The sequence below is a fragment of the Pristiophorus japonicus genome, chromosome 1 (genome assembly GCF_044704955.1).
Source record: "Pristiophorus japonicus isolate sPriJap1 chromosome 1, sPriJap1.hap1, whole genome shotgun sequence".
Lineage (NCBI taxonomy): Eukaryota > Metazoa > Chordata > Chondrichthyes > Pristiophoridae > Pristiophorus > Pristiophorus japonicus.
In genome coordinates this window covers 505,317,612-505,343,085 of record NC_091977.1, presented here as the reverse complement: position 1 = coordinate 505,343,085, position 25,474 = coordinate 505,317,612, and the positions used below count along the sequence as shown (strand labels likewise).

Sequence of the window (25,474 nt, the reverse complement as noted above, 5' to 3'; positions counted from 1 at the left end):
ATCCTTTAATTAAGTTATCTCCTCAAAGAATTTCTGTAGATTTATGAGGCATGAACTATTGCTTCTAAAACCATGCTGACTACTCCTTATCTCGTAATGGCCTTTGTGTCGTTGAGATGGGCATTATTAATAACCTATAAAGTGCACTTAAGCAATTTCCCCACCATTAATGTTAGACTAACTTGCCTATAATTCCCTGTTTCATGCTTCAGACCTTTTTTTGAATATAATGATAGTTACTAACTCATAGTCCTCAAGTACAATTTTCATGTCTAAAATGATATAAATTGTAGCTGGTAGGAAGCCATTCTTTCTATTGCACTTGAGATGGTGATGGTGCTGGCTCTTCAAATGGAACAGTCTACTTTTATCTCATTTACCTGCCCTTGCCTTGAATCCTTTTATATTTGTCATTTTCAAATACTTATCCAGTTCCTGTTTAAATAATATGGTTTATGCCTTGATGGCCACTTGTGGTAAAGCATTTATGTTCAAATAACCCTCTGTTGTGAAAATAAATCTCTTAACTTTTCTCTTCAATCATGAACATTTAGAGTTTATGCCCCTATGTTAGCGATTTGCCAATAGAGGAAAAAATCTTTTAATTATTTATGTCTGAAGTCACTATTAAATCCCGCCTTAATCTTCTCTGTTCTATTGAAAAATACTCCAGGTTTTTGAGCCTTTCTTCATAACTTACAACCTACCATTCTTGGTACAACTCTAGTGAATCTCCACTATACCTTTCCATGGCTCTTTTGTTTAATGCTTCCTATAATGGAGTTCCAAGAACTTCATGCAATAATCCAACTATAGCTGAATCAATCAGTGTCTTGGTACAAATTCAACATTGTTTGATTTTTGTATTCAGTGCTCCTGTGTATAAAAGTCAGAATCCCAGTTTCTACCAGCTCTCACACGTCTCTGCACCCATATATCTCTTTGTTCCTCCACTCCGATATCCAATTTTAAGAACCTTGTGTTTAGAGTGTATGTTCTTTCACTTTTTTTTCCCACAATGTACAGATACATTGAACAGTATCTGGCACCTATTAACTCACACTACTAACCTGTCGATATCCTCTTGTAATTTCCTGCATTTGATAGCCTTGGTTCAACAGTAGACACTCAATAATTTCTATATCAGAAGGGCAATGGTTCATGCCCTATTGTAGGACTTGAGCAAATCATCTCGGCTGATACTTTAATGCAGTACTGAGGGAATGCTGCATTGTTGCAGGTGCCATCTTTTGATGAGACATTAAATCAAGGCTCATGGTACTACAAAGAAGAGCAGAGGATTTGTTTTGATGCCCTGGTGAACATTTGTCCCTTAACCAAAGCAGATTAACTGGTCATTCATCTTACTGTTTGCGAAATCTTGCTGTGCATAATGTTGGCTGCCATATTTGCCTAGAAAACAATAACTAGAATTCAAAAGCAATTCATTTTCTGTAAAGCACTTTGGGGCATCCTGAAGACATGAAAGGTGGGACATAAATGCAAGTTCTTTTTTTATCTTTCACAAGCGACAATGCCACTTAATTTGGTAGCAAACCTTGTTTTGGTTCCTCTTGTGCCTATGTCCATAACATTTAGATGAATATAAAACAAGACCTGTTTTAGTGCAGCTAACTGTGATACACCACTAATCATATCTTTAAAAAAAATAATGTATTCCTAATCATTGTTTTCCGTTCCCTAGCCATCTTTCTTAGCCACATTGCTTCATACCATTTAATACCACATGTCTTAGCTTTTGGTTCAGTGACGCCTTATCAAATAACTTCTGAAAAATTCCTATAATCAACCAAATTTCAAGTATCTATGTATTCTGTGAATTCCTTGAAAAATTCAATAAAATTTGTAAAGTACAATTTTTCCTTTACAAAGCCATGCTGACTGTCCCAAATTAGTCCATATCTTTTTAACTGTTCATTAGTTTAACCCTGTATTATGAACTATAGAAATAAACCAAGGCAAAACCAAGTCCATCATTTCCTCATTTGCTCCTTTTTTTGAACAGGGGTGCAACATTTGCCACCCTACAGTCCTTTGGCACAATTCCCATTTCCAAAAATATGTATGGAGCTCCTACAAATAATACTGAAAGACTGTTTATTATTGCCTTGAAGATCTGCCCCATCAGATCTAGCTGTTCTGCAGACATTTAAGCCTGGAATTTATGTTGAATGATTGCGTAATGTATTTATACGAAATTCCCCTCTCTCTTATTTTACCAAAGGCATTAACTAGTTTATTTTAAGTGGGTTATTACCTCAGTTGTAATATTGGTCAAAGAAATTAAGAAAGATACAGTCACAAAACATTTATTATCATACAGTATGACTTCCAGATTTTAATTCCTTAAATTTCTTCACTGGCTTTGCTGACGTAGATAAATGTTGCAGACTCGTGGACCAAAAGGACCGGATCTGGAATGTATTCACCATTTTCATTTCTGAAGACACATAATTAATTTAACAATTTCTTGACCATTATTCCTTAAATGGTTTTCACACACTATACACTGGTTAAAATATATGTTTAGGCCTTGTGTCGATTTAAAAAAAAATAGATCACTCTTGATCCTTTCAGTGATCCACAAAGATCACAAAAAAAATGCAGAGGGGTGCGATTCAGCCCGTGTAGCTCAGCTTTTCATTTAAACTTACAGTTCTGTCCACCACAGCATCCAACTGCCATTTGAGTGATTCCAAAGATTTTTCCTCAAATACCCATCCAAAGACTGCTTCAGGCATTAATCACTCTTACTTGGGAGATATCATTTCCTAATATCAATCTTGAACTTGCTTTTTACTATTTTATACCTCGATGCCCTTGAGGTTCAACTTGAAATAGTGCTTAGAAGTAACCTTTTCTGTTCCACTTAGTGTCTTATATGCCTCTATACTATCCTTGCTCAGTCTCCTTCTTTCAATAATGAAGAATCCAAGGTTATTTTTTTTAAATTTGAGTTATGAATGAACTTTTATCTGACTCCATGGGGTAAAACGTCTGTGGAGATTCCCCAATCTCCCACTATAACCTTTGCGGAAGGTCGACGGAAACCCTGGAGAAACGGTATAAATGGCGCAGAACTTAAACACTTCGATTGAAAGATTTGCTAAGGCACCATCTACAGCAACATTGCAAATGCGTTCGTTAAAACGTCCACAGAAGGCACTTCCAGCAAAACTGTGAGCATATTCTGAAAGAGCAGCTCAGAAATGACTGCTCGTGATGCCAGCGCACGAACGCTTAATACGTCCACAGGTCTATTCTCTGCCCATGAGTCTCATTTAAATATTATTGTAATTGTTTTAAAGAGATGAAAACAACTCTCCCACTGATCCACTTGCCATCGTCACTACACTCTTCCTTTAATTAACAGTTTCATTCGTATTAAGCACAGTTAATGCTGAACCACCTCCTGCCTCCTTGTGAATAATAACAAAAACTGCTGGGAGTGCGCAGTTAGGTAATTAGTCAATATGTGAAAGAGAAGATAAGTTAATATTTTGGATGGAACTTTTGTTCGTCATTCTGATGAAAAGTTTGTGTTTCAGTTGCAACCATTCTTTTGCATACAGACCGATGTGCTGTGCTACACAGTGCTGGAAATAACAAATGTACAAGTGACAACACACATATTTAGTTTGAGTGAGTTTTCAATGACTATTCCCTGAAATAGAAATTAGTTTTAGTTCCTAATTATCCTAAGCTTGGTGTCTATTACAACAACAATTTGCATTTATATAGCATCTTTAGCGTAGGAAAACATCCCAAGGTGCTTCACAGGAGCAAATCGGACAATTGACATCGATGCAAAAAAGGATATATTAGGACAGGTGACTAAAAGCTTGCTAAAGGAGGTAATGTTTTAAGGAGGGTCTTAAAGGAGGAGAGCGCGGCAGAGAGACTGAGAGGTTTAGGGAAGGAATTCCAGAGCTTAAGGCCTAGCCAGGTGAAAGCACAGTCGACAAAGGCGGGGCAAAGGAGTTGGGATGCAGAATTTGGGGGTCACAGAGTTCTAGGAGGGTTGTAGGGCTGGAGTAGGTAACGGGGATAGGGAGGGGAGAAGCATGATTTCAACATGCGGATGTGAATTTAAAATGTAATGGAGTTGGTGGACTTGGAGCCAATGTAGATCAGTGAGCACATGTGTGATAGATGAGGGGAGCTTGGTGTGGGCTAAAAAAATGAGCAGCAGAGCTTTGGTTGAGCTCCAGTTTATGGAGGTTTACGAAGATGTGAGACTGGTCAGGAGAGCTTTGGAATAGTCACACCTGGAGGTAACAAAATAGCGGATCATGGTTGCAGCAGCAGATAAGCTGAGACAAGGGCGATGGGTGATGTTACAGAGGTGGAGACAGGCTGTATTTGTGATGGAGAGGATATGGGGTTGGAAGTCCAACTTAGGGTCAAATAAGATGCTACGGTTGCAAACAGTCTTGTTTAGCCTTAGACATTGGCCAGGGAGGTGGATGGAATCAGATGAGGGAACTGAGCTTGTGGCAAGGGCCGAAGACAATGGCTTCGGGCTTCCCAATGTTTAATTGGAGGAAATTGCAGCTCATCCAGATCTGGATGTCGGATAAGCAGTCTAACAACACAGAGGCAGTGGATGGGTTGCGATTGATGGTGGTGAGGTAGAGCTGGGTGTCATCCGCATACACATGGAACTTGACGTCGTGTTTTCAGATGATGTCACTGATGTGGCAACTTATAGATGAGAAATAGGAAGGGGCTATGGATGCATCCTTGAAATGTGAATAAATGTGAGGTTATCCACTTTGGTGGTAAAAACAGAGAGACAAACTATTATCTGAATGGTGACAGATTAGGAAAGGGGGAGGTGCAACGAGACCTGGGTGTCATGGTACATCAGTCATTGATGGTTGGCATGCAGGTACAGCAGGTGGTTAAGAAAGCAAATGGCATGTTGGCCTTCATAGCGAGGGGATTTGAGTACAGGGGCAGGGAGGTGTTACTACAGCTGTACAGGGCATTGGTGAGACCACACCTGGAGTATTGGGGTAGTGTGCTGACGTGGATTGAGAACTGGTTGTCAGACAGGAAGCAAAGCGTAGGAGTAAATGGATACTTTTCAGAATGGCAGGCAGTGACTAGTGGGGTACCGCAAGGTTCTGTGCTGGGGCCCAGCCGTTTACTTTGTAATTAATGATTTAGACGAGGGGATTAAATGTCGTATCTCCAAATTTGCGGATGACACTAAGTTGGGTGGCATTGTGAGCTGCGAGGAGGATGCTATGAGGCTGCAGAGTGACTTGGATAGTTGAGGAAGGACATTCTTGCTATTAAGGGAGTGCAGTGAAGGTTCACCAGACTGATTCCCGGGATGGCGGGACTGACATATCAAGAAAGACTGGATCAACTGGGCTTGTATTCACTGGAGTTCAGAAGAATGAGAGGGGATCTCATAGAAACGTTTAAAATTCTGACGGGTTTAGACAGGTTAGATGCAGGAAGAATGTTCCCAATGTTGGGGAAGTCCAGAACCAGGGGCCACAGTCTAAGGATAAGGGGTAAGCCATTTATGACCGAGATGAGGAGAAACTTCTTCACCCACAGAGTGGTGAACCTGTGGAATTCTCTACCACAGAAAGTTGTTGAGGCCAATTCACTAAATATATTCAAAAGGGAGTTAGATGAAGTCCTTACTACTCGGGGGATCAAGGGGTATGGCGAGAAAGCAGGAATGGGGTACTGAAGTTGAATGTTCAGCCATGAACTCATTGAATGGCGGTGCAGGCTAAAGGGGCCGAATGGCCTCCTCCTGCACCTATTTTCTATGTTTCTATGTTTGAGGGCCCCAGAGGTAGCGGGCGCAGGGGCAGGAAGAAAAGTCATTAAAGGATGAACAATGGACAAGAGACGTTGGAGAAGAATGGTAGGGTCAACTGTGACACAGGCTGAAGAAAGGATGAGGAGGTATGGTGCACCATGTACACAGTCACATACGAAGTAATCTGTGACTTTGTACAGGGCAGTTTCAGTGCTGAGGCCGGGGTGGAAACTTGATTGGAGAGGTTCAAACATGGAATTGTGGGAATGATGGGCGCGGATTACCAATTATTATATGTGAATCTTTAAAGAATGTATAGGAAGCTATTCCAGAAAGAAGATAACTATTACTTTCATTTGTGTGATGTAGACTGAATATAAGGCTTATACTTATAAATATAAAATGTTTTAGCACTCCTCTACTCTGTAGTGGAATTCATCACAGCATCGTCCAGCTCTTTCATATTGTCAACTTGCTAAGCACCCTGGAAACATCGCAAATAAAAGCTTCCATTGTAGCTCGAGAATTCATTGCTTTTCATTTAAAGATTACTATAACTGCAGGTGTAAATTTGGTCAGAGAGTGCCAAACAGGCACATAAGAAATCCTGATATAACCAGAGTTCCCCTCAGATCGGGAGAAATAGATTGCTGGCAGTGAATAGCCAAGTAGAATTTAAGTCAGTTAAGTCTGATCATGTCAAACTGTAAGAAGCTATGAACATTTTAAAAGTATTTGTTAAGTATACTTCAATCACCTCATCCAAAATAAAACAAAAGGTAAATAAGTAGTTTTGGAGCATTCCTGTTCACCAGCCTCAGTGCTGTTTGGGAGCGGTGCTAGCTGCTGCCTTCCAGTCCTCTTTCCTCCCCAGTCCAAACCCTGATCTGGTTTATATAATGTAATCCTTTCACATCTATCGTATGCTTTGACCCAAAGTGATTTCAGAACAGCAACTTCATGAATAAGTGCTTGGCAAACCTTTTTGTACGGGAGTGCCATTATACTCAGAATGACATCTGCTGCAAGTGATGCGACAAGCCTTTCAGAATGATTTATGTCTTCATGTTATGTGACTGTGAACAAATGAAAAGTGTTTGTAATGTTTTCTCATTTTAAGAAGTGCTACTTCAATAACCTTTTACATTGGAACATTTTTTTTTCTGTGTTCGTCAAGAAAGTTAATTCAACACTTTCCATTTCAGCCACTCAGTGTCAGCATGAAGCATTCCCAGGTCAGGTATAACACAATTAGATGCAGAGTAAAGTTCTGTACCAACGAAGCGTCTCAGTCCTAACCTCATAAGAATGCCTCTTGCTGTAGCAGTGTGACATTATTTAATTTCCTACATTGGCTATCCTGCGGCAGTTCTGAAAGAGATTGCCAAATTCGGGCAATTCTGTGCTGTGGCTCATGCCCTCAAGGAACTTGAGTTGAGACTGCCTAAACTGATTTAGCATAATAGCTTAACCAGCAGACAGAAAAGACTTTAATTTCATCAGGCTGGACTAGATGTTATCTGGGTTCCAGAGGTTAGAGAATAACATTGAACCCACTGTCCCAAACTGCCCTGGCCCCTCACAACATAGTTGTAAACTGATGAGGAGGACCTGAGGCACAGCAGTGATTATGATAAAGTGCTGTATTCCTGAAAATAAAATTAAATTAGAAGTTACCAAGCACATCTGTATCATAATTCGATGTTCATTTTTGAACGGATGCCACTAATTGTCTGTTTTTTGATTTCTAGAGAAGAAAATCCAGGTACGCTGAATTAGATTTTGAGGTGAGCCCTTTCTTTATTGTGTCAGATTCACTGATATAAGTGCTGACCCTGTAATTGAGCCATCTTAGCTGCCTTTTTACTAATGTCTTGCTTTCTATCTCTAGAAAATAATGCACACAAGGAAACGGCATCAAGACATGTTCCAGGATCTAAACAGGAAACTTCAGCATGCCGAGAAAGATAGAGAATCTCCGACAGTAGACAGCAAAGTAAGAATGGGTATTTCTAATCCAGAAGTGCTCAGTGATCAGTTACATTGTGTTGGGCCCACGAGGCACACAAACCCCGAGTGAAGGCCACAACTTTTTGACATTGATGCTGTAATTCAATGTTGCTCTTAAGATTTTGTTGAGGCCACAATCCAAACCAAAGTCTTGCTTTTGATCAGTCTCAAAATAATGTAACAAACTGCACCACCAAGAGATGGAATGAGGATCCCTTATCTATTCTCCAGTGACCCAATCCAAAGCCATACAGCAAGAGAGATTTGGGTGGTTCAAAGAAGCTCTTGAATTAAATGCAAATTGTTGGGGAAAACACTTCAACAACAAAAAGCAGTCACTGGATACCAGAACCTATTTGAAACATCTTTTCACCTTTTACTTTCCCTGATAAATGAAAACCCATTTTTAAAAGGTTCTAAAGCTGTCAATCACATCCGTTGCATTTATTTTTTACTTAATAACCTTTTACATTTGAACATTGCTTTTAAGTTAATTTAAGAAAGTTAATTCAGCAGTTTCCATTTCAGCTACTAAGTGTCAGCATGAAGCATTCCCAGGTCGGGTATAACACAATTAGATCCAGAGTAAAGTTCCACACCAACGAAGCATCTTCGTCCTAACCTCATAAGAATGCCTCTTGCTGTAACAGTGTGACATATATTTCAGCAGTAAAATAGCCCTTAAGTCAACCTGATTGGAGAATCACGAATGATTGACAGTAAAGGGAACTGGATTATGATTGATTGACCCACAATACAAGCTCCATAGAGTAGCTAGGTGGAGATTAATTGACAATAGCAAGTGTCCCGCAGGGATGGTGTTAAATTGATTGTTATCTGAAGAGAATTTGAGCAACCAAGCAATTGTTGAGAGGGTCAAATTATTTGGATCAGGGGGAAGTCAAATCTTGCCAACAGCTTTATATTGGGTGAGAATGTGCTCTCATCATAGCTGTCACTAGCTGTACAGTTCCTTCCAGATATAATTTTAATAATACATTTTTGTTTGCAGTTATGAGCCAATGCTAAAACCAACTAATTAATTTCCTACTGAGCATTTTTTGAGTGTGAAATTGGACCTGTCAGCCTTGGCCCAGTGGTAGCACTCACACTTCTGAATCGGAAGGTCATGGGTTCAAGCCCCACTGCAGAGACTTCAACACGTAATCTAGGCTGACATTTCAGTGCCATACTGAGGGAGTGCTATACTTTGAGATACCGTGTGATGATAAAGTAATCAGTCTACCTGTTCAGGTAGATGTAAAATATCCGATAACACTATTTGAAGAATGTCAGGAAAGTTCTCCCAGTGGTCCAATATTTATTCCTCAACTAATACCACCAAAACAGATTCTCTGGTTATTTAATTCTGCTGTTTTGGGGGACTTTGCTGTGTACAAAATAGTTGCCACAGTTACAACAGTGACAATACTTCAGAAGTACTTCATTAGCTGTGAAGCACTTTGGGGCTTCCTGAGGAGGTAAAAGGTGCTATAAAAATGTAAGTCTTTTCTTGTGTTGAAATGCATGCAGGTGCCAACCGAGAGGGATCAATAAGCATAAGTGAGGATAGGAAGGTGTGCCTGCTATAAAATTAGGCTAGGGTGTAAAGAGTTCATGCAAACATGAGCAAAAGCAGTGTGTGAGGTGCAGGCAAGGTGTTTTCCTTGCTGGTAGTATTCGATAAAATGTGAAAATAGCGTGTGTGCCTGGGCTCACTGCGAAGGCATGTTTCGACAAATAGACAATGCACAGATGAGGACAGAGTTTGTGAGTAAACTGTAGTGCAGATGGAAAATTGTCCATGCTAAATTAACAAAAAAGTGATTCCTTTGGGATATATCCCATCTTTGCACCCTTCATTTAAAAAAAAAGCGCAAATACCATTGTGTAATCGAACTAATATTTCTCACTCGGATCGAAAAGAACATATTAGTCAATTATGTTTTATTAGAATGAAGGTGGACTGCCATTTCTAAGGGCAGTAGTCATTTAAGGACCAATTTTCTGAATTTACGGATCGTAAATTCTGGCAGAGAAACTTAGAAAATCACCTCATGAGATCTAAACTTATTAAACAATAATACAGAATAAATAATTTAGGTTCTTAACCCACAGAATTATTGTCCTCTTGACGTATTTACCCGTAGAGCATCTCTGAGTTTAATTTAAAAAGCAAAACAGTTAAGGTTTGGCCTGAAAAACTCACATCATCAAATCCCACATCTTTTCTGAGTTATCGGATCTCGGCTGAAGTAGCAATGGCTAATAAAAAATAAATTGCATTTATATAACACATTCCAAAGTGCTTTACTGCCACTTCATTATTTTTGAAGAGTGGTCACTGAAATCTAATAGGCAAATGCGGCAGCCAATTTGGATCGAGTAAGGCCTCATAAACAGCAAATGAGTTAAATTAACCATTGATCTGTTTTTGTTGATGTTGGTTGAGGGATAAATGATGACAAGAACACCAAGAAACCTCCCTGAACTGCAAATCATGCCTCAGGGTTTTTTATGACAGGGCCTCCATTTAACATCTCATCTGAAAGTTATCACCTCCAATAGTGCAGCACTTGGAGGATGTAGATCAGCCGTGATCTTATTGAATGGCGGAGCAGGCTCGAGGGGCTCCTGTTCCTAAATCTTATGTTCTTACCTCAATACGGCACACAAGTATCTGTTTAGATTAAATGCTTAAGGCCTAGAGTGGGATATGAACCCAAAACCTCCTACCTTAAGGTGAGCGCTAGCAACTGGGCCAAGCTAACACTACACAATTGAGCACAGCATCCCTGGACTTCTGTGAGAATTTCCACATCATGATCCCCTTACTGTTAACTCTGCTGGAGAGGGAGCATGTGTAAATGTCATTCATTCACAAATCATTGGGGAAGTGTTTTTGGTTACTTCAGCAATCCACTGCTGACCACCTGGGAATCCCTGGCCAAAGACCGCCCTAAGTGGAGGAAGAGCATCCGGGAGGGCGCTGAGCATCTCGAGTCTCGCCGCCGAGAGCATGCAGAAATCAAGCGCAGACAGCGTAAGGACCGTGCAGCAAACTAGACTCCCCACCCACCCTTTCCTTCAAACACTGTCTGTCCCACCTGTGACAGAGATTGTAATTCCTGTATTGGACTGTACAGTCACCTGAGAACTCACTTTTAGAGTGGAAGCAAGTCTTCCTCGATTTCGAGGCACTGCCTATGTTAATGATGTATTCCCCTTCCTGCACTCGATCAGATTTCATTATTTTTCCCCTCCAATCTGCTGCTTTCTGATCAGTTGTCAGGGGGGTATTATAAAGAACAGGTGGTGGATGGAGAAAGCACAGGAAATACAGCAGCTGGCTGACAGCCATGATGTGCAAGGATTCTTCACCACAGTCAAGGCCACATACGGACCCAACTCCCAAGGCCCCACCTCACTGCTGGCCAAGAACAGGGAAACATTCATCAAGGACACCGAGGCAGTCAGGGCCCGCTGGAAGGAACACTTCGAAGATCTCCTCAACCGAGACACTGCCTTTGACTCGAGTTCTCGACTCCATTCCGCAGCATGCTACCCGCCACCACCTCAGTGAGACCTCAACACTGCATGAGGTAGAAAAGGCCATAAGACAGCTAAAAAACAAGGCTACGGGAGCAGGTGGAATCCCTGCGGAGACACTGAAGTATGGCGGAGAGGCAGTACTGATGCGAATACACAACCTCATCTCTCTCATCTGGAGGGAGGAGAGCATGCCGGGAGAGCTCAGAGATGCAGTGATCGTGACCATCTTTTAAAAAGGGGACAAGTCCGACGTCGGCAACTACAGAGGAATCTCCCTGCTATCAACCACTGGGAAAGTCGTCGCTAGAGTCCTCCTCAATCGTCTTCTCCCCGTGGCCGAGGAGCTCCTTCCAGAGTCGCAGTGCGGATTTCGGTCCCCTCCGGGGCACAACGGGCATGATTTTTGCAGCACGCCAGCCGCAGGAAAAATGCAGAGAACAGCGCCAGCACTTATACATGGCCTTCTTCGACCTTACAAAGGCCTTTGACACTGTCATTCGTGAGGGTCTGTGGAGCGTCCTCCTCCATGTCGGATGCCCCCAAAAGAACGTCACCATCCTCCGCCTGCTCTACGATGACATGCAAGCCGTGATCCTTACCAACGGATCCATTACAAACCCAATTCATGTCCGTACCGGGGTCAAGCAGGGCTGCATTATCGCCCCAACCCTCTTCTCAATCTTCCTCACTGCCATGCTCCACCTCACAGTTGATAAGATCCCCGCTGGAATGGAGCTAAACTACAGAACCAGTGGGGAGCTGTTCAACCTTCGTCATCTCCAGGCCAGGTCCAAGACCACTCCAATCTCTGTCGTCGAGCTACAGTACGCGGACGACGCCTGCGTCTGTGCACACACAGAGGCTGAACACCAGGACATAGTCGACATATTTACCGAGGCGTACGAAAGCATGGGCCTTATGCTAAACGTTAGCAAGACAAAGGTCCTACACCAGCCTGTCCTCGCCGCACAGCACTGCCCCCCAAACATCAAGATCCACGGCATGGCCCTGGACCTCTTCCCATAACTCGGGAGCCTCCTATCAACAAGAGCAAGCATTGATGATGAGATCCAACACTGCCTCCAGCACGGCAGTGCAGCCTTCGGCCGCCTGAGGAAAAGAGTGTTTGAAGATCCGTCCCTTTAAAACTGTCACCAAGCTCATAGTTTACAGGGTCGTAGTAATACCCGCCCTCCTGTATGGCTCAGAGACGTGGACCATGTACAGTAGACACCTCAAATCGCTGGAGAAATACCACCAGCGATGTCTCCGCAAGATCCTGCAAATCCCCTGGGAGGACAGACGCACAAAAATTAACATCCTCACCCAGGCCAACATCCCCAGCATTGAAGCACTGACCACACTTAATCAGCTCTGCTGGACAGGCCACATAGTTCGCATGCCAGACACGAGACTCCCAAAGCAAGCGCTCTACTCGGAACTCATCCATGGCAAACGAGCCAAAGGAGGGCTTCGGAACCATTACAAGGACACCCTCAAAGCCTCCCTGATAAAGTGCAACATCCCCACTGACACCTGGGAGTCCCTGGCCATAGACCGCCCTAAGTGGAGGAAGTGCATCGAGGAGGGCGCTGAGCTCCTCGAGCATCATCACTGAGAGCGTGCAAAAATCAAGCGCAGGCAGCGGAAGGAGCATGCATTAAACTAGGCTCCCTGCCCACCCTTTCCCTCAACGACTATCATTCCCACTTGTGACAGAAACTGTGGTTCTCGTATTGGACTGTACAGCCACCTAAGAACTCATGCTAAGAGTGGAAGAAAGTCTTCCTCGGCAAGTCTTCCTCGATCCCGAGGGACTGCCTATGATTGAAGTGTAACTTGTCAGATCCTGTCAGTTTCACAAGTTGGACTACAAACCTAACCTAACGCAACCATTTTATCAATTACACCTCCAGTCATAATCAGTAACGGTGCCACTGCATCTGTGCACGTGTATCAGAAAACTGTCCCGAAAATCTCCAGCTGTGATTTAACGCATCCTCACTGACACTATCTAATTTCCCCTTTGTTGACATTATCTGAGCTGGTGTGTGAGAATGCAAAAGCAAGAAATGCAGCGGGTTAGCTTAAAGGTTATGTGGCCGGGGAATACAGATATTGGCCCAGGGGCGGGTGAGTGCACTTAACCCTTACATCATAAGAAATAGGAGCAGGAATAGGCCATCTGGCCCCTCGCGCCTGCTCCGCCATTTAACACTATCATGGCATATTCGATCATGGACTCAGGTCCACTTCCCTGCCCGCTCCCCATAACCCCTTATTTCCTTATTGTTTAAGAAACTGTCTATTTCTGTCTTAAATTTATTCAGTGACCCAGCTTTCACAGCTCTCTGAGGCAGCAAATGCCACAAATTTACAACATTCTGAGAGAAGAAATTCCTCTTCATCTCAGTTTTAAATGAGCGGCCCCTTATTCTAAGATTATGCCCCCTAGTTCTAGTCTCCCCTATCAGTGGAAATGTTATCTCTGCATCCACCTTGTCAAGCCCCCTCATAATCTTATACATCCTCTCCCTCTTCATCATCTCCTTGGTACCATTATCCTCATTATCCGTGAGGAATAAGATCCGTCTCTCCTGATCCTCCTCATTATCTTCCTCATCATCATTCCCCCACCCACTGTCAGTGCTGTGGGTCTGCCGGAAAGAAATGTACAAGCTGAGGTTGGGTGAGTATAATTGTTATGTCTTCAGATGCTCTAATAATGACTCCACGAGACAATGTGTTATGCTTGAACTGTAGTGACCTTAGTCCATTTAATGTAACTCCAGAGTGAGCATCACACATGGTGGCCTGCCTTTTATACTAGGCCTGGCACACCTGTACAGGTAACCTACAAGTCTCCCACTGTAGTGCCCTCTGGTAGCACACCTTGTAATGTACAAGCAGTAACCATGTAGGATACATGACAATAATATCCTTGGGATTACAGTGACTGCGAAGGGTGTGGAAGCTTGCTACTTTGTATTGCTTCATAAGCATTGCCATGGGGACCGTTTGATGGCCACCCAGTAAACTGGTGCTGGTGCTGTGTCATTGACCTTGCCTTCTTCCATGGTTAGGGAAATGTGCCTTCCCAGCATCTGCAGCCTGCTCATCATAAGGCAGGAGCTCCTTAATGTCAGGGATGTCCACTTTGGCCCTCTGTCTCTGGCAGACATTGTGCACTAGTTTCTCTTGCAGCAAGATTGAGTGAATTAGTTGAAGTCTAGCAATTGAGGGATATATTCCAGATGTTACTGGGCCACTGATGTAAGAGATCTGGCAATATCATCATGTGAAAGTGGAGGAAGGAGTGTCAAGGTTCTGCATGCAAGTATTTGGGGAGATGGCGATACATCCTGTAAGATCTGAAATTAGTGCCTCCCTTAACCAGAATGCACTATGAAGGGTTAGTTTTACAGCTCTTAATTTTAGCGGATGAAGAGTGCAGCCACCTGACAGTGAACTGAGAGCCAAGCTACTGCTGCTTCCCCAACCTGCTGCTGCAATCCTTAGCCAGACTTGGCTTTTTAAAGGTTTTATGTCCTACTCTAATTTCCAAGCACTCCAGCACATCACCCCAGTTTCCCACAGGATGTGTGCTGGAGATCTGCCATTTAATATCTATATGAGCTGACACAAAATTCTAGTGAATTCAGCTCGACAGAGCATTGGTGGGTGCAACTCCAGAGTTAGTGCTGCAAATCCCGCATATGGAAACTCAAAGGCATTCATTTTTCTCCAAAATAAACCCACAATCTTATAAACCAACTAATTCGTATTTAACAATTGTGTACAAGAAATTATCCCATTTTGAGGAGGAACCATGTCTGTGTCATTCGGGACTCAGTTGATGTCTAGCACATGGGATAAATGGCCAATCATCACGCATCCTATCCGTGATGTCACTCACGTCAAGTATTTGTTTCATTGAGTTTGAGTCTTTTAAAAAAAAATTTAAGTAGAGTAAAAAGAACCTAAGGCGACATAAGAAAAAACTGTTTTAAACAGTGAGTGGCTAAGATCTGGAATGCACTGCCTAAAAGGGTGGTGAAGGCAGACTCAATGAGCTCAAAAGGGAGTTGGATAAGTATCTGAAGGGAAAACAATTGCAGGACTACAGGGAAAGGGCAGGGGAGAGGGACTAGCTGAGAGTTGGCACGGGCTCGACGGGCCGAATGGCCGCCTGCCGTGCTGCAACCATTCTACGATTCTAGTTTAGTAGCCAGTATACACAGAAAATTAACATTGTAGTCAAGCTTCATTAAAATGGCACCACAGGGACTCTGGTTAAAATATATGAATCAGCTGAGTTATAGATATTGGTTTGGCTTCATTTGGCCATGTGCTGTGTTGCTGTACTCAAACTAACTGCTTCTTAAAATTTGGGAAGATGAGAGTGATAAGATATAAAGAAAACTGTGGTGATCATATATTTTTGAACCACCTTCTCCGCTCCATTTTATTTATGTTTTATTGATAGCTGCCTATACAAATAAGCAAATAATTAAAATTTTTTCCTTTACATATTCAGTTACTGTACCAAGATTTTTGAAGCTTTTTATCTGTTTATGTACTTTCCCCTTTTATCTATTTTCCTTTCTGTCTCCAGTTGCTCTGGCCTTTCTGTTACATTCTTTACCAACCCCGCCCACAGTTTGATGTCTCGACTTCCTGTACTCAGTTACTTCTGACCGCCCTATGCCTTTTCATTGAATCATAGAATAGTACAGCCCAGAAGGAGGCCATTCGGCCCATCGAGTCTGAGCCAAAATCCAAATTCGGGACATATTCTATCCCATCTCAACATTCCACCACTTGCTTCATGAGACTTTCAATTCCTCATCCTACCATCTCTGCACAAAGCCTGTAGTTTGTCTTATCTTACCAGGCTGTTTTCAGCCTAGATTTTTAAAAATTCCAGCTTTGCCTACATGGAACTTTGCACAAGTGCAGTTGTGGCCCGGCGCTGTACATTTATCAGATTCTGAAAACTGGATGCTTGCCTATGATTATGTTTTTGGGGACGATGAGGTATGCTTAAAAAAATGTTGACAAAAAACAAACTGCAAGTGCTCAAATTTTACTGGCAATAGCTTGGACTAGTTTAATTTGATCAAAGCTCTTGAAATTTAGGTGAATTTGGATTTTGGCTCAGATTGCCCCATGCTGTATAAAACTATGGCAATAAATTGTGATGTGTTAAAAGTGCAATTATCATCATTCTCCAAAGAGAATTGTAATTGCTGTGTGCTGGAGTACCTAAACCAACACTTTTATCATTATGACATCATGGTAATGGGCCTTGCAGTGATTTTTTTGGCACACAGTGGTAAAACTTTATTTTAAAAAAACCTGAAAAGTCTCCCTAATAATGTTACTACAAAGTCTTTTGAAATCACATAGTTATTATTTTGTCCTTTTTATTCCTAGCACGATAATTGTAAACCATGGAAAAAGAGAAAGCTAATGGCAGTGGTGTTGTGCAGTGTTGGAGTTAATATATTACACTACCTCTGTCAACAATTCTTGTCCCATCAAAATAAATCGTACTTAAAGATTCCATGTGATATTTTAATTAGTATATTTGAAAGGACACTGTTACTGAGAATTTCTGACGTAGCTCAGTCCAGGAGAAACAAACAGCGACCCTGGCCACGAGTCTTTGACAATTCCCAGGTCACGATCTGCATGCTAAAACTTCAATTTGAAGATCAGATCAAATCAAAAATGTGCAAATTACAGAGTTAGTATAGAAATTGCTGCAGATTCAATACCTTATTGGCATTGCTGATCCTGGCCCCCCACCACCTTCCCAAGTTTGACCGGTGTTTGAATACTGATAGATGCCTGTTGATATTGCTTCTATTGCTTCTCCAACAGACTATTGTAGTTTAGGTGCTGATTGTTCATACTGTGGTACTATTGCCTGTCAATACTTCACTGCATTTTTAGTTTTTAGAATTGTTTTTTTTTTATTAATAGGCAGTGAAACGATGGAGTGTTTCATCAGCAGGAAGTGATAAAACCAATCTCAGTGTAAGTATGGGGCTTTCTAACTGAATTATTAACAGTTCAATGTTTTCAGGTTGCCTCTAGCACAGTGCTCAGTGGATTGGCCTAGTAACTGCAGAGAGTTCTCAGTTGGGAGTCCTGGAATTCGATGATTTCACAGCAATACACTCTATGTGCCAAGGACTAAATACAGAGAGAACAGGTTGTATGGAAAGATGCATCTGACAGAGGTCATGACAGATAGCTAACCTTCACTTATGTTTGTTTTCAAGTCCCGCTTTGTGGTCTGCACTTGACTTCTGCAACCACTTAATCTTTGTGCTTGCCTGTCTTTCTTCCTCCTCTTCTGCCAATCGCAGAGAAACGTTGTTATGGTCTACCAATGTATTTAATCCACCCAAAGAAAGTTTCATGAAACCACTTTCTGACACATAAAGGTAATAAAGTGAAATTCATTGAAAATATCCCCACTTTACAACTTACATTATTTTGCACTGCTTTCCACAGATGACATTACATGGTCCCAAGGAACATTAAAGGTTGTTGAATGAATTAGATATATGGTAAAGCTCCTTGGGATCTTAACAGCAGTCAGCCGTGTTTAAAAATGGAAGTTTTCTACAACTTTATGATTAATTCAACTGTGTTTCTTTCAATGTCCCATCACCGTTTCAAAATTGTAATTTTAGAAGACTCAAATATGGCTCTGCTGAATAGCAATGCAATGTCGTGCCACGTTGTACCAGACCATGATAGGTTTTCTGGATAAAAGGTCTCAGAACTGAGCTGCCACTTCGGATTGTTGATGCTGTCGGACGGGGGTGGGGGGGTGGGGGGGTGGGGGGGAGGGGTGGGCAGCAGAGATGGAGCCAAATTGAAACAGGTTATAAAGTGAACCAACCTTGTTCAGTGTTCTAATATATGGAACCACCAAGCCAACTCCTAGAGAGACTTCAGTAAAAATTACTAAATATGTGGGACTGGAGTTTCCGTCACAGTTGCGCCCAGAGACACATATTATCTGGGCGCAAACCAGTTACGTGACCCAAAAGATTGCGGACTTTTAGGTAGGTAAGTTACGCACGTAACTACAATATGCCCAAGTCTCCTCAATATTTGACGTCCGTCCATCAAACCTTCCATCCAAACAAATCTTTGCTGCAAAATTGGCCTTGCCCCGGGCTCCCAACTGCAAATATATTAACTCAGTCACAGTAGCACGGGAACCATTCTGCTCCAAGAAACATTTGATTATCTGTTTATGCATTTCAGAAACCGACACCACTAGCACAGATCTCACGCAATGTAAAGGCAGCTTTAAATAGAAAGATGGCACTCATATCTAATGAAGCTTCCCAGCTGAAAGAATAATCATAGAATGGTTACAGCACGGAAGAAGGCCATTCGGTCTTTCGAGCCCACACCGACTCTCAACTAGTCCCACTCGCCCGCTCTTTCCCTGTAGCTCTGAATTTTTTTATTCCTTCAGATACTTATCCAACTCCCTTATGAAAAATAAAGATAAAATTTAGTCTGCCTCCACCATCCTTTCAGGCAGTGCATCCCAGATCCTAACCATTCACTGCGTAAAAAAGTTTTTTCTTGCGTCGCCTTTGGTTCTTTCGCCAATCACTTTAAATCTGTGTCCTCTGGTTCTCGACTCTTCTGCAAATGGGAACAGTTTTTCTCTATCTACTCTGTCTCGACCCCTCCATGATTTTGAACACCTCTATCAAATTTCCTCTCCATCTTCTCTGCTCCAAGGAGAACAACCCCAGCTTCTCCAGTCTTTCAACACAACGAAAGTCCCTCATCCCTGGAATCATTCTCGGAAATCTTTCTCCTTCAAATGCTAATTGGTCTATTGTGTACTTCCAGAATGTTCTGCATTTATCTCAGTCCCAGTATGCATTGGTGTTATGTGATTAGAATGAACGGGAAGCACTTTGATTGGAATTTCTGGGCTTGGGTTTCTCTGGACTTAACTGTAATGACTAAGCTGCCTATTGCCCCAACAGCAAGAGAAGCAGACTCCAATCAAGCGGCCTTGGGAAGGAATCCGAAAGATGCAGTCTCCACCCACATGGATAAAAAAGGAACTGGATCCCACCCAACAGTCTCCCTTAGAAATGAGAACAGTGGAATGGGAGAAAACGGGAGCAACAATACCACTCGGTGGACAGGACATCATTGATCTTCAGACTGAAGTCTGACCTGAGGAGTGACCTTTTTTTATTTTAAAACAGATTGGTTTCTTTTGAAACCTTATTACAGTACAGATATCTTGTTCTCAGAGAGATATTGTTTTAAACCTTGTGATGCAGTCAGCGTCGTGTTGTCTCACTGCGGTGAGAAAACACGTTAGCGAACACAGTAACCGTAGTCCAGAAACTCTTATCAAAGACAGTAATGGGCAAATATATATATATATAAATATATATATAAATATATAAAAAAAACAAGTAACTTCAGTTTAGTGTTGATTGCTTGATATGCAAGCATTTTTTGCATCAAAATTTAATGGCATTTTCTTGTCATATTGTGTATTATATTAAAAAAAATGAATTTCAAACAGTAAATACAATGAACATACTTAAAAAAACTGTGATGTACCTGTCAAGATTTTAGATATATAAATTGAAAGCACAAGGACCTTGGCTGCCCTGCTGTATAATATGTAATTATTACACCTATTGACTTTTAGCTTAAATATCTTTCTACTGTGTTTAATTTCCTGTTAAGTTAACAGACTTTAACAGTGTTATGTACAATGACAGAGTAAAGCTAATGTTATGCCATGTGTTTAATAATCGTTGACCTTCGGAGATTCTACTTTTATGGTTGGTTAAACTGGTTCTGGTTTCCTATATCTGTGTTTGTCAGTTTTATGTACAGTTTTCAGAGCACAAAATGAATGTCTCCTTTCTAATAAAAGTGTAAACTATAAATAGCGTACTTATTAAAACTCATCAGAACAGTGCAAGAAAAATCAGAGACTGAGATTATCTCAAACCTAGACCTGTGGGAGTCTAAACTTGCCATTTTTCTAGTGGTGTGATTAAAGGTTATGCAGAATCATTTTTTTACTGAAAGAGTATCTCAGTACAGAAAAAGCTATTTGCTCATTAAACCTGTGCCGGCACTGTGAAAGTACTACCCACTTAGCCCCATTTCCCTGCTTTTAGATGACTTCTTAAAATGAATATTTTTAATAATGCTGTTGTAATATATACTGGCAATACATTTTCCCTGTTATCTTATGGCAGTTATTTCAATCTGTAGTAAGACCACCCCTTCAAATGCTTAGTGAGTACAATATATTGTGTGGTATGGTCCTTAACCACACAGACCTGGGGGGTCCGAGCTTCAGTCACTAATCTGTGCTGACTTAATCAATCTCGGTTGAAGCAGCAACCGCAATGTTGCAGTTTCCTACAAGGAGGGAAAAACAAAATTGCCAGGGTTCGTGATCACTATCTCTTAATCCATGCTGGGATGTACACGTGAATGAATATTAAGTAAGGACAGGATTAGATTCATCTATGATGCACCCCATGGCCCAAGTAGCCTGTCAGTAATCACTGTGAAGGCTCATCCATAGCTGACTTGCTCTTGCAGCTTTCCATTTATAAACTGGACTGTCAACAGGATGCTGAGGGAGGTTAAGGAGGAAATTGCGGAGGTACTCACCGTAATCTTGCAAACCTCATTGAGGCCAAAGTTTCCCCAGCACTGGGTGCTGTTTTTTCAGTGCACAGTGATATTTTTGGCGCTGAAGTTCAATCCAAAGATTCCCAAATGTTGGTACGCCGGCATCTACTACCAACGCTAAAATGTTTGGCGCCAAACATTCTGGCGCTGGTGTACCTGCAAAGAAGGCTCCTGCGCCATTTCTGAGAAAAGGGCCAAGTTTCCTCCCGAAATAAATTTTTAGAACCAACGCACAAACCCTACAAGCACCGTAGGAAAAACCCTGACCTTCACTTACAGAAATCTGTGCTGGCCTGCTCCTATCCCTGGCCAAATGGACTCCCTGACTCTTAATTTAAGTTTTAGCAAAATTAAAAATTCAACAAGAACTGTATGTAAGTAAAAAAAAAAGTCTAAAATATAAACTTATCAAAAATGCTGCTCCTTCGAGGTTGAATGTAATCAGGCCATACCATTGAAGAAAAAAAATTTAAAATTTTTCCAGTGATGTCTCTGGGTCCAAAAATCTTCTAAGAAGGTTCCAACCAAGGTAATCCAACAGTTTTCAGAATCTTCGTAGACATCCAGCAGGTTTTCAAAGCAGTCGTCTCTTCACTGCACAAGGGCAGCCTCCCACTTTTTCTCGACATGGACTGCAGCCACTACTAGCCCCCGGCCGAAGGTCCTCCACCCTTGCAGCCCGCTGCTAGCCCAGGCCGAAGGTCCTGCACACAAAAGACACTCCAGGAAGCAGCAGTGATTTCTAATAAAGGTGGAATATTACATTGAATTAAAAAAAATCCCACCACAAATCTGTTATGTTTTTATGGAGTATTGGAGTGCTTAGATGGAAACTACATAATATATATTAAATATTCTCACCACAAATCTTTTATGTTTCAATAAAGTTTTGGAGTGTTGGAGTGCTTAGGTGGACAATAAGATTAAGGTGGTCATGGATCCAGACTGGGTGAGCATCACTGATGTATGCACCATGGTCCTTCGTTGCATGCATCAGTGAGCCAGAACAAGGCAGGATCCATGAACACCTTAGAACTGGAACCTGCCTCTGTATCATTCAAACCAATAGGTTGCAAGGGGTGAGGCCATTTTACACTTTGAGCCTGGTTATCCTGTAATTATTAGCGCAGCATTAATAAATGAAGTGCAGGAGTTAGGGTAAAAGTCCAAAATTAAAATGTTTATTAAACATTTGTACAGCACCGTTGTAATTAGCTTAACCTTAGTTATCTTTAAACCTTCATAACTTTAAAAACTTTATTCAAAGCCGTGGCAAGCTTTAAAAAGATCAACTAAAGCCTTAGCACTGTGCGCCAATCCTGCCCCAGTAGATGCCGCTACCCCTGTGCGTGACCGTAGTTGCAGACTTCTGCATCCTTGCCCCCCGTACCCCCGTAATCTGTTTCTTTTCCGGTGCTGCGTTTCTTGCTGCTGGGTTACAACAGGGACAGAGCCAAAATTTGTCACAGTGGAATGCCCGGGTTCCTCTTCAAAGTCATCCTCAGGATCAACCCTTGAATTTGGTGCAGAGTGGAAAGCGCTCCTCGCATTAAGGACAACCTGGGTGAGCTTCCCTGTTGCCGATACTACCTCGTTCAACCGTCCCGAAAGTCTTTCAACCTGTAGTGACAGTCCCCCCAACTCTTTCCTCAACCCACCGAAGGCTTCCAAGAGCAATCGATATTATTGGATGTTCTCCCTGCTCATCCCCACAAGTTGTCCTATGTTCTCAGAGTCCAGTGTTTCTACATTAGGTCAGGAGTTCACCTTTCTATGACGTCTCGCAGGTGTGGCTTGCTGCGACACACTTGTACCCGCAGCCTCAGACGTCACACCGAGAAAAGTCCTCTCACTTGATTCGCTCATGAAAGGGCTTGGAATCCTCGAGGGGTTCAGCACATCCAAATCCAGGGTAACCATCTCGTCTATGACTTCTTGCTGCCCATCATTGTCCTGAGTCGGAATATCTGGCGTGGCGTTTTCTTGAACATTCTCTCCTTCAATCTGTGGAATTCTCTACCACAGAAAATTGTTGAGTCCAGTTCGTTGGACATATTCAAAAGGGAGTTAGATGTGGCCCTTACGGCTAAAGGGATCAGGGGGTATGAAGAGAAGGCAGGGGTGGGGTACTGAGGTTGCATGAACAGCCATGATCATATTGAATGGTGGTGCAGGCTCGAAGGCCGAATGGCCTGCTCCTGCACCTATTATCTATGTTTCTATGTTTCAAATTTAGGTGCACCTTCTGTCTCCTCCTGATGCTCAACCTCCGCGAAACAAAAGATAGATGTTTGGTTAGCAGCATTGAGGAAGGAGAAGCGTAGGAAGCACATGCAGTATGTAACATTTAGCCAACCCAGACTGCAATTTGCAGGGTTTACCCTCGAATGGAAAACTGGGCCCAGCTTCCGCATTGATTGCTGCTCGTCTTCTGTGGCATTTAATCATTGACGCTATCCTCTGCTCCACGGCTGTTAGTTGCAGCCTATTTGGCGGGCCTCCAGTTTGTGACCGTTCTCGGTTGATCTGTGACACAATCTTCTGCAAAGATGAGAATAGAACTTTTTAAAGAGAGGGTCCATCTGAACACATATACACACACACACACACAGATCACATTTACAGATGTTATTGCAGTGCATAAATATACATATATTTAAAAGCCCAAATAAATGTAAGTTTAATGTATTGCAGTCACTTCTTGTCGGAGGTCCTGCCACTACTTTTTCAGCTGCGCACCGGTTCTCGGGGTCGTGGACATTGCATTAAACTCGACTGTGACCTGGTCCCAGACTTTTGCAAGTGCAGACGGTTTAAGCTTATTTTTACCGAAGCTCCCCTTGTTCTCAAGAACTCCCCATTTACTCTCGATTAAGTCTATCAGGGACTCAATTTATTCCGCGCGAAATCTCTTTGTCCTTACGGTTTTCACTTCTCCGTCCCTGGCCCTTTCACCTTCTCTGTGCCCTTCCATTGCAGCCATCTCGTGAACGAAGCTGTATTTCCTACCTGCAACTCCACCTCTGCCACCAATTGATTCTCAGTGGTGATCCACACAGTCCCCACATGTGCTGTTTTTTTTAATACTTTTTACTACGCATGGGCAGTGGGTTTAAAATTTATTTGTGTGCATGCGCGATTTGGTGCCCTTTTTTTTTCCAATGCATGCGCTATGCGGTTTAAGCACACATTGGAGGCTCCGCCCTGCGAGTTCAGATCGGGTAGCGCCGGCACCAGAGGGTGCGCATGTGGTGAGAACACTGCATTTTTATTTTCAGTGCTGAGGGGCCAAAAAAAACAGGCGTCCAGGTAAGTGAACGCCATTTTTTATCTTTAGGGAAACTTGGACCCGAGATATGGGAGTGGTGGCAGAGGACTGGAGAATTGTAAATGTTACACCCTTTTTTGAAAAAAGGGTGTAAGGATAAACCCAGCGACTACAGGCCAGTCAGTTTAACCTCGGTAGTGGGGAAGCTTTTGGAAACAATAATCAGGGACAAAGTTAACAGTCACTTGAACAAGTGTGGATTAATTAAAGAAAGCCGGCATGGATTTGTTAAAGGCAAATAGTGTTTAACTAACTTGATTGAGTTTTTTGATGAGGTAACAGAGGGTTGATGGGGGCAATGCAATTGACGTGGTGTACATGGACTAACAAAAGACGTTTGATAAAGTGCCACATAATAGGCTTGCCAGCAAAATTGAAGCCCATGGAATAAAAGAGACAGTGGCAGCATGGATATGAAATTGGCCAAGTGACAGGAAACAGAGTCGTGATGAACAGTTGTTTTTCGGACAGGAGGAAGGTATACAGTAATGTTCCCCAGGAGTCGGTACAAGGACCACTGCTTTTCTTGATAAATATTCATGACTTGGACTTGGGAGTACAGGGCACAATTTCAGAATTTGCAGATGAAACAAAACTTGGAAGTATAGTGATCAATGAGGAGGATAGGAATAAACTTCAAGAAGACTAGAGAGGCTGCTGAAATGGGTGACACGTGGCAGATGAAATTTAACGCAGAAAAGTGCGAAGTGATACAGTTTCGTAGGAAGAACGAGGAGAGGCAATATAAACTAAAGAATACAATCCTAAAGACGGTGCATGAACAGAGAGACCTGAGGTATATGTGCACAAATTGTTGAAGGTGCCAGGGCAGGTTGAGAAAGCGCTTAGAAAAGGGTACAGGATACTGAGCTTTATAAATAGAAGCATGAGGTACAAAAGCAAGAAAGTTATGATGAACATTTATAAAACACTGGTTCAGCCTCAACTGGAGTATTGTGTCCAATTCTGGGCACTGCACTTTAGGAAGGATGTAAAGGCCTAAGAGAGGGGGCAGAAAAGATTAACAAGAATGATTCCAGGGATGA

General features: G+C 42.2%; 1 protein-coding gene across 1 annotated transcript in view; it reads left to right on the top strand.

The window, feature by feature from the left end:
• adgrb1a (adhesion G protein-coupled receptor B1a) overlaps nucleotides 1-20,337 on the top strand; it is a 691,398-nt gene extending 671,061 nt beyond the window's left edge. The window contains exons 32-35 of the mRNA XM_070888471.1: nucleotides 7,561-7,596; nucleotides 7,701-7,805; nucleotides 17,360-17,413; nucleotides 19,408-20,337. Coding sequence (XP_070744572.1) covers nucleotides 7,561-7,596; nucleotides 7,701-7,805; nucleotides 17,360-17,413; nucleotides 19,408-19,602 — 390 coding nt within the window. The 3' untranslated portion in view covers nucleotides 19,603-20,337. The remainder of the gene's footprint in view (nucleotides 1-7,560; nucleotides 7,597-7,700; nucleotides 7,806-17,359; nucleotides 17,414-19,407) is intronic.
• The last annotated feature ends 5,137 nt before the right edge of the window (nucleotides 20,338-25,474 follow it).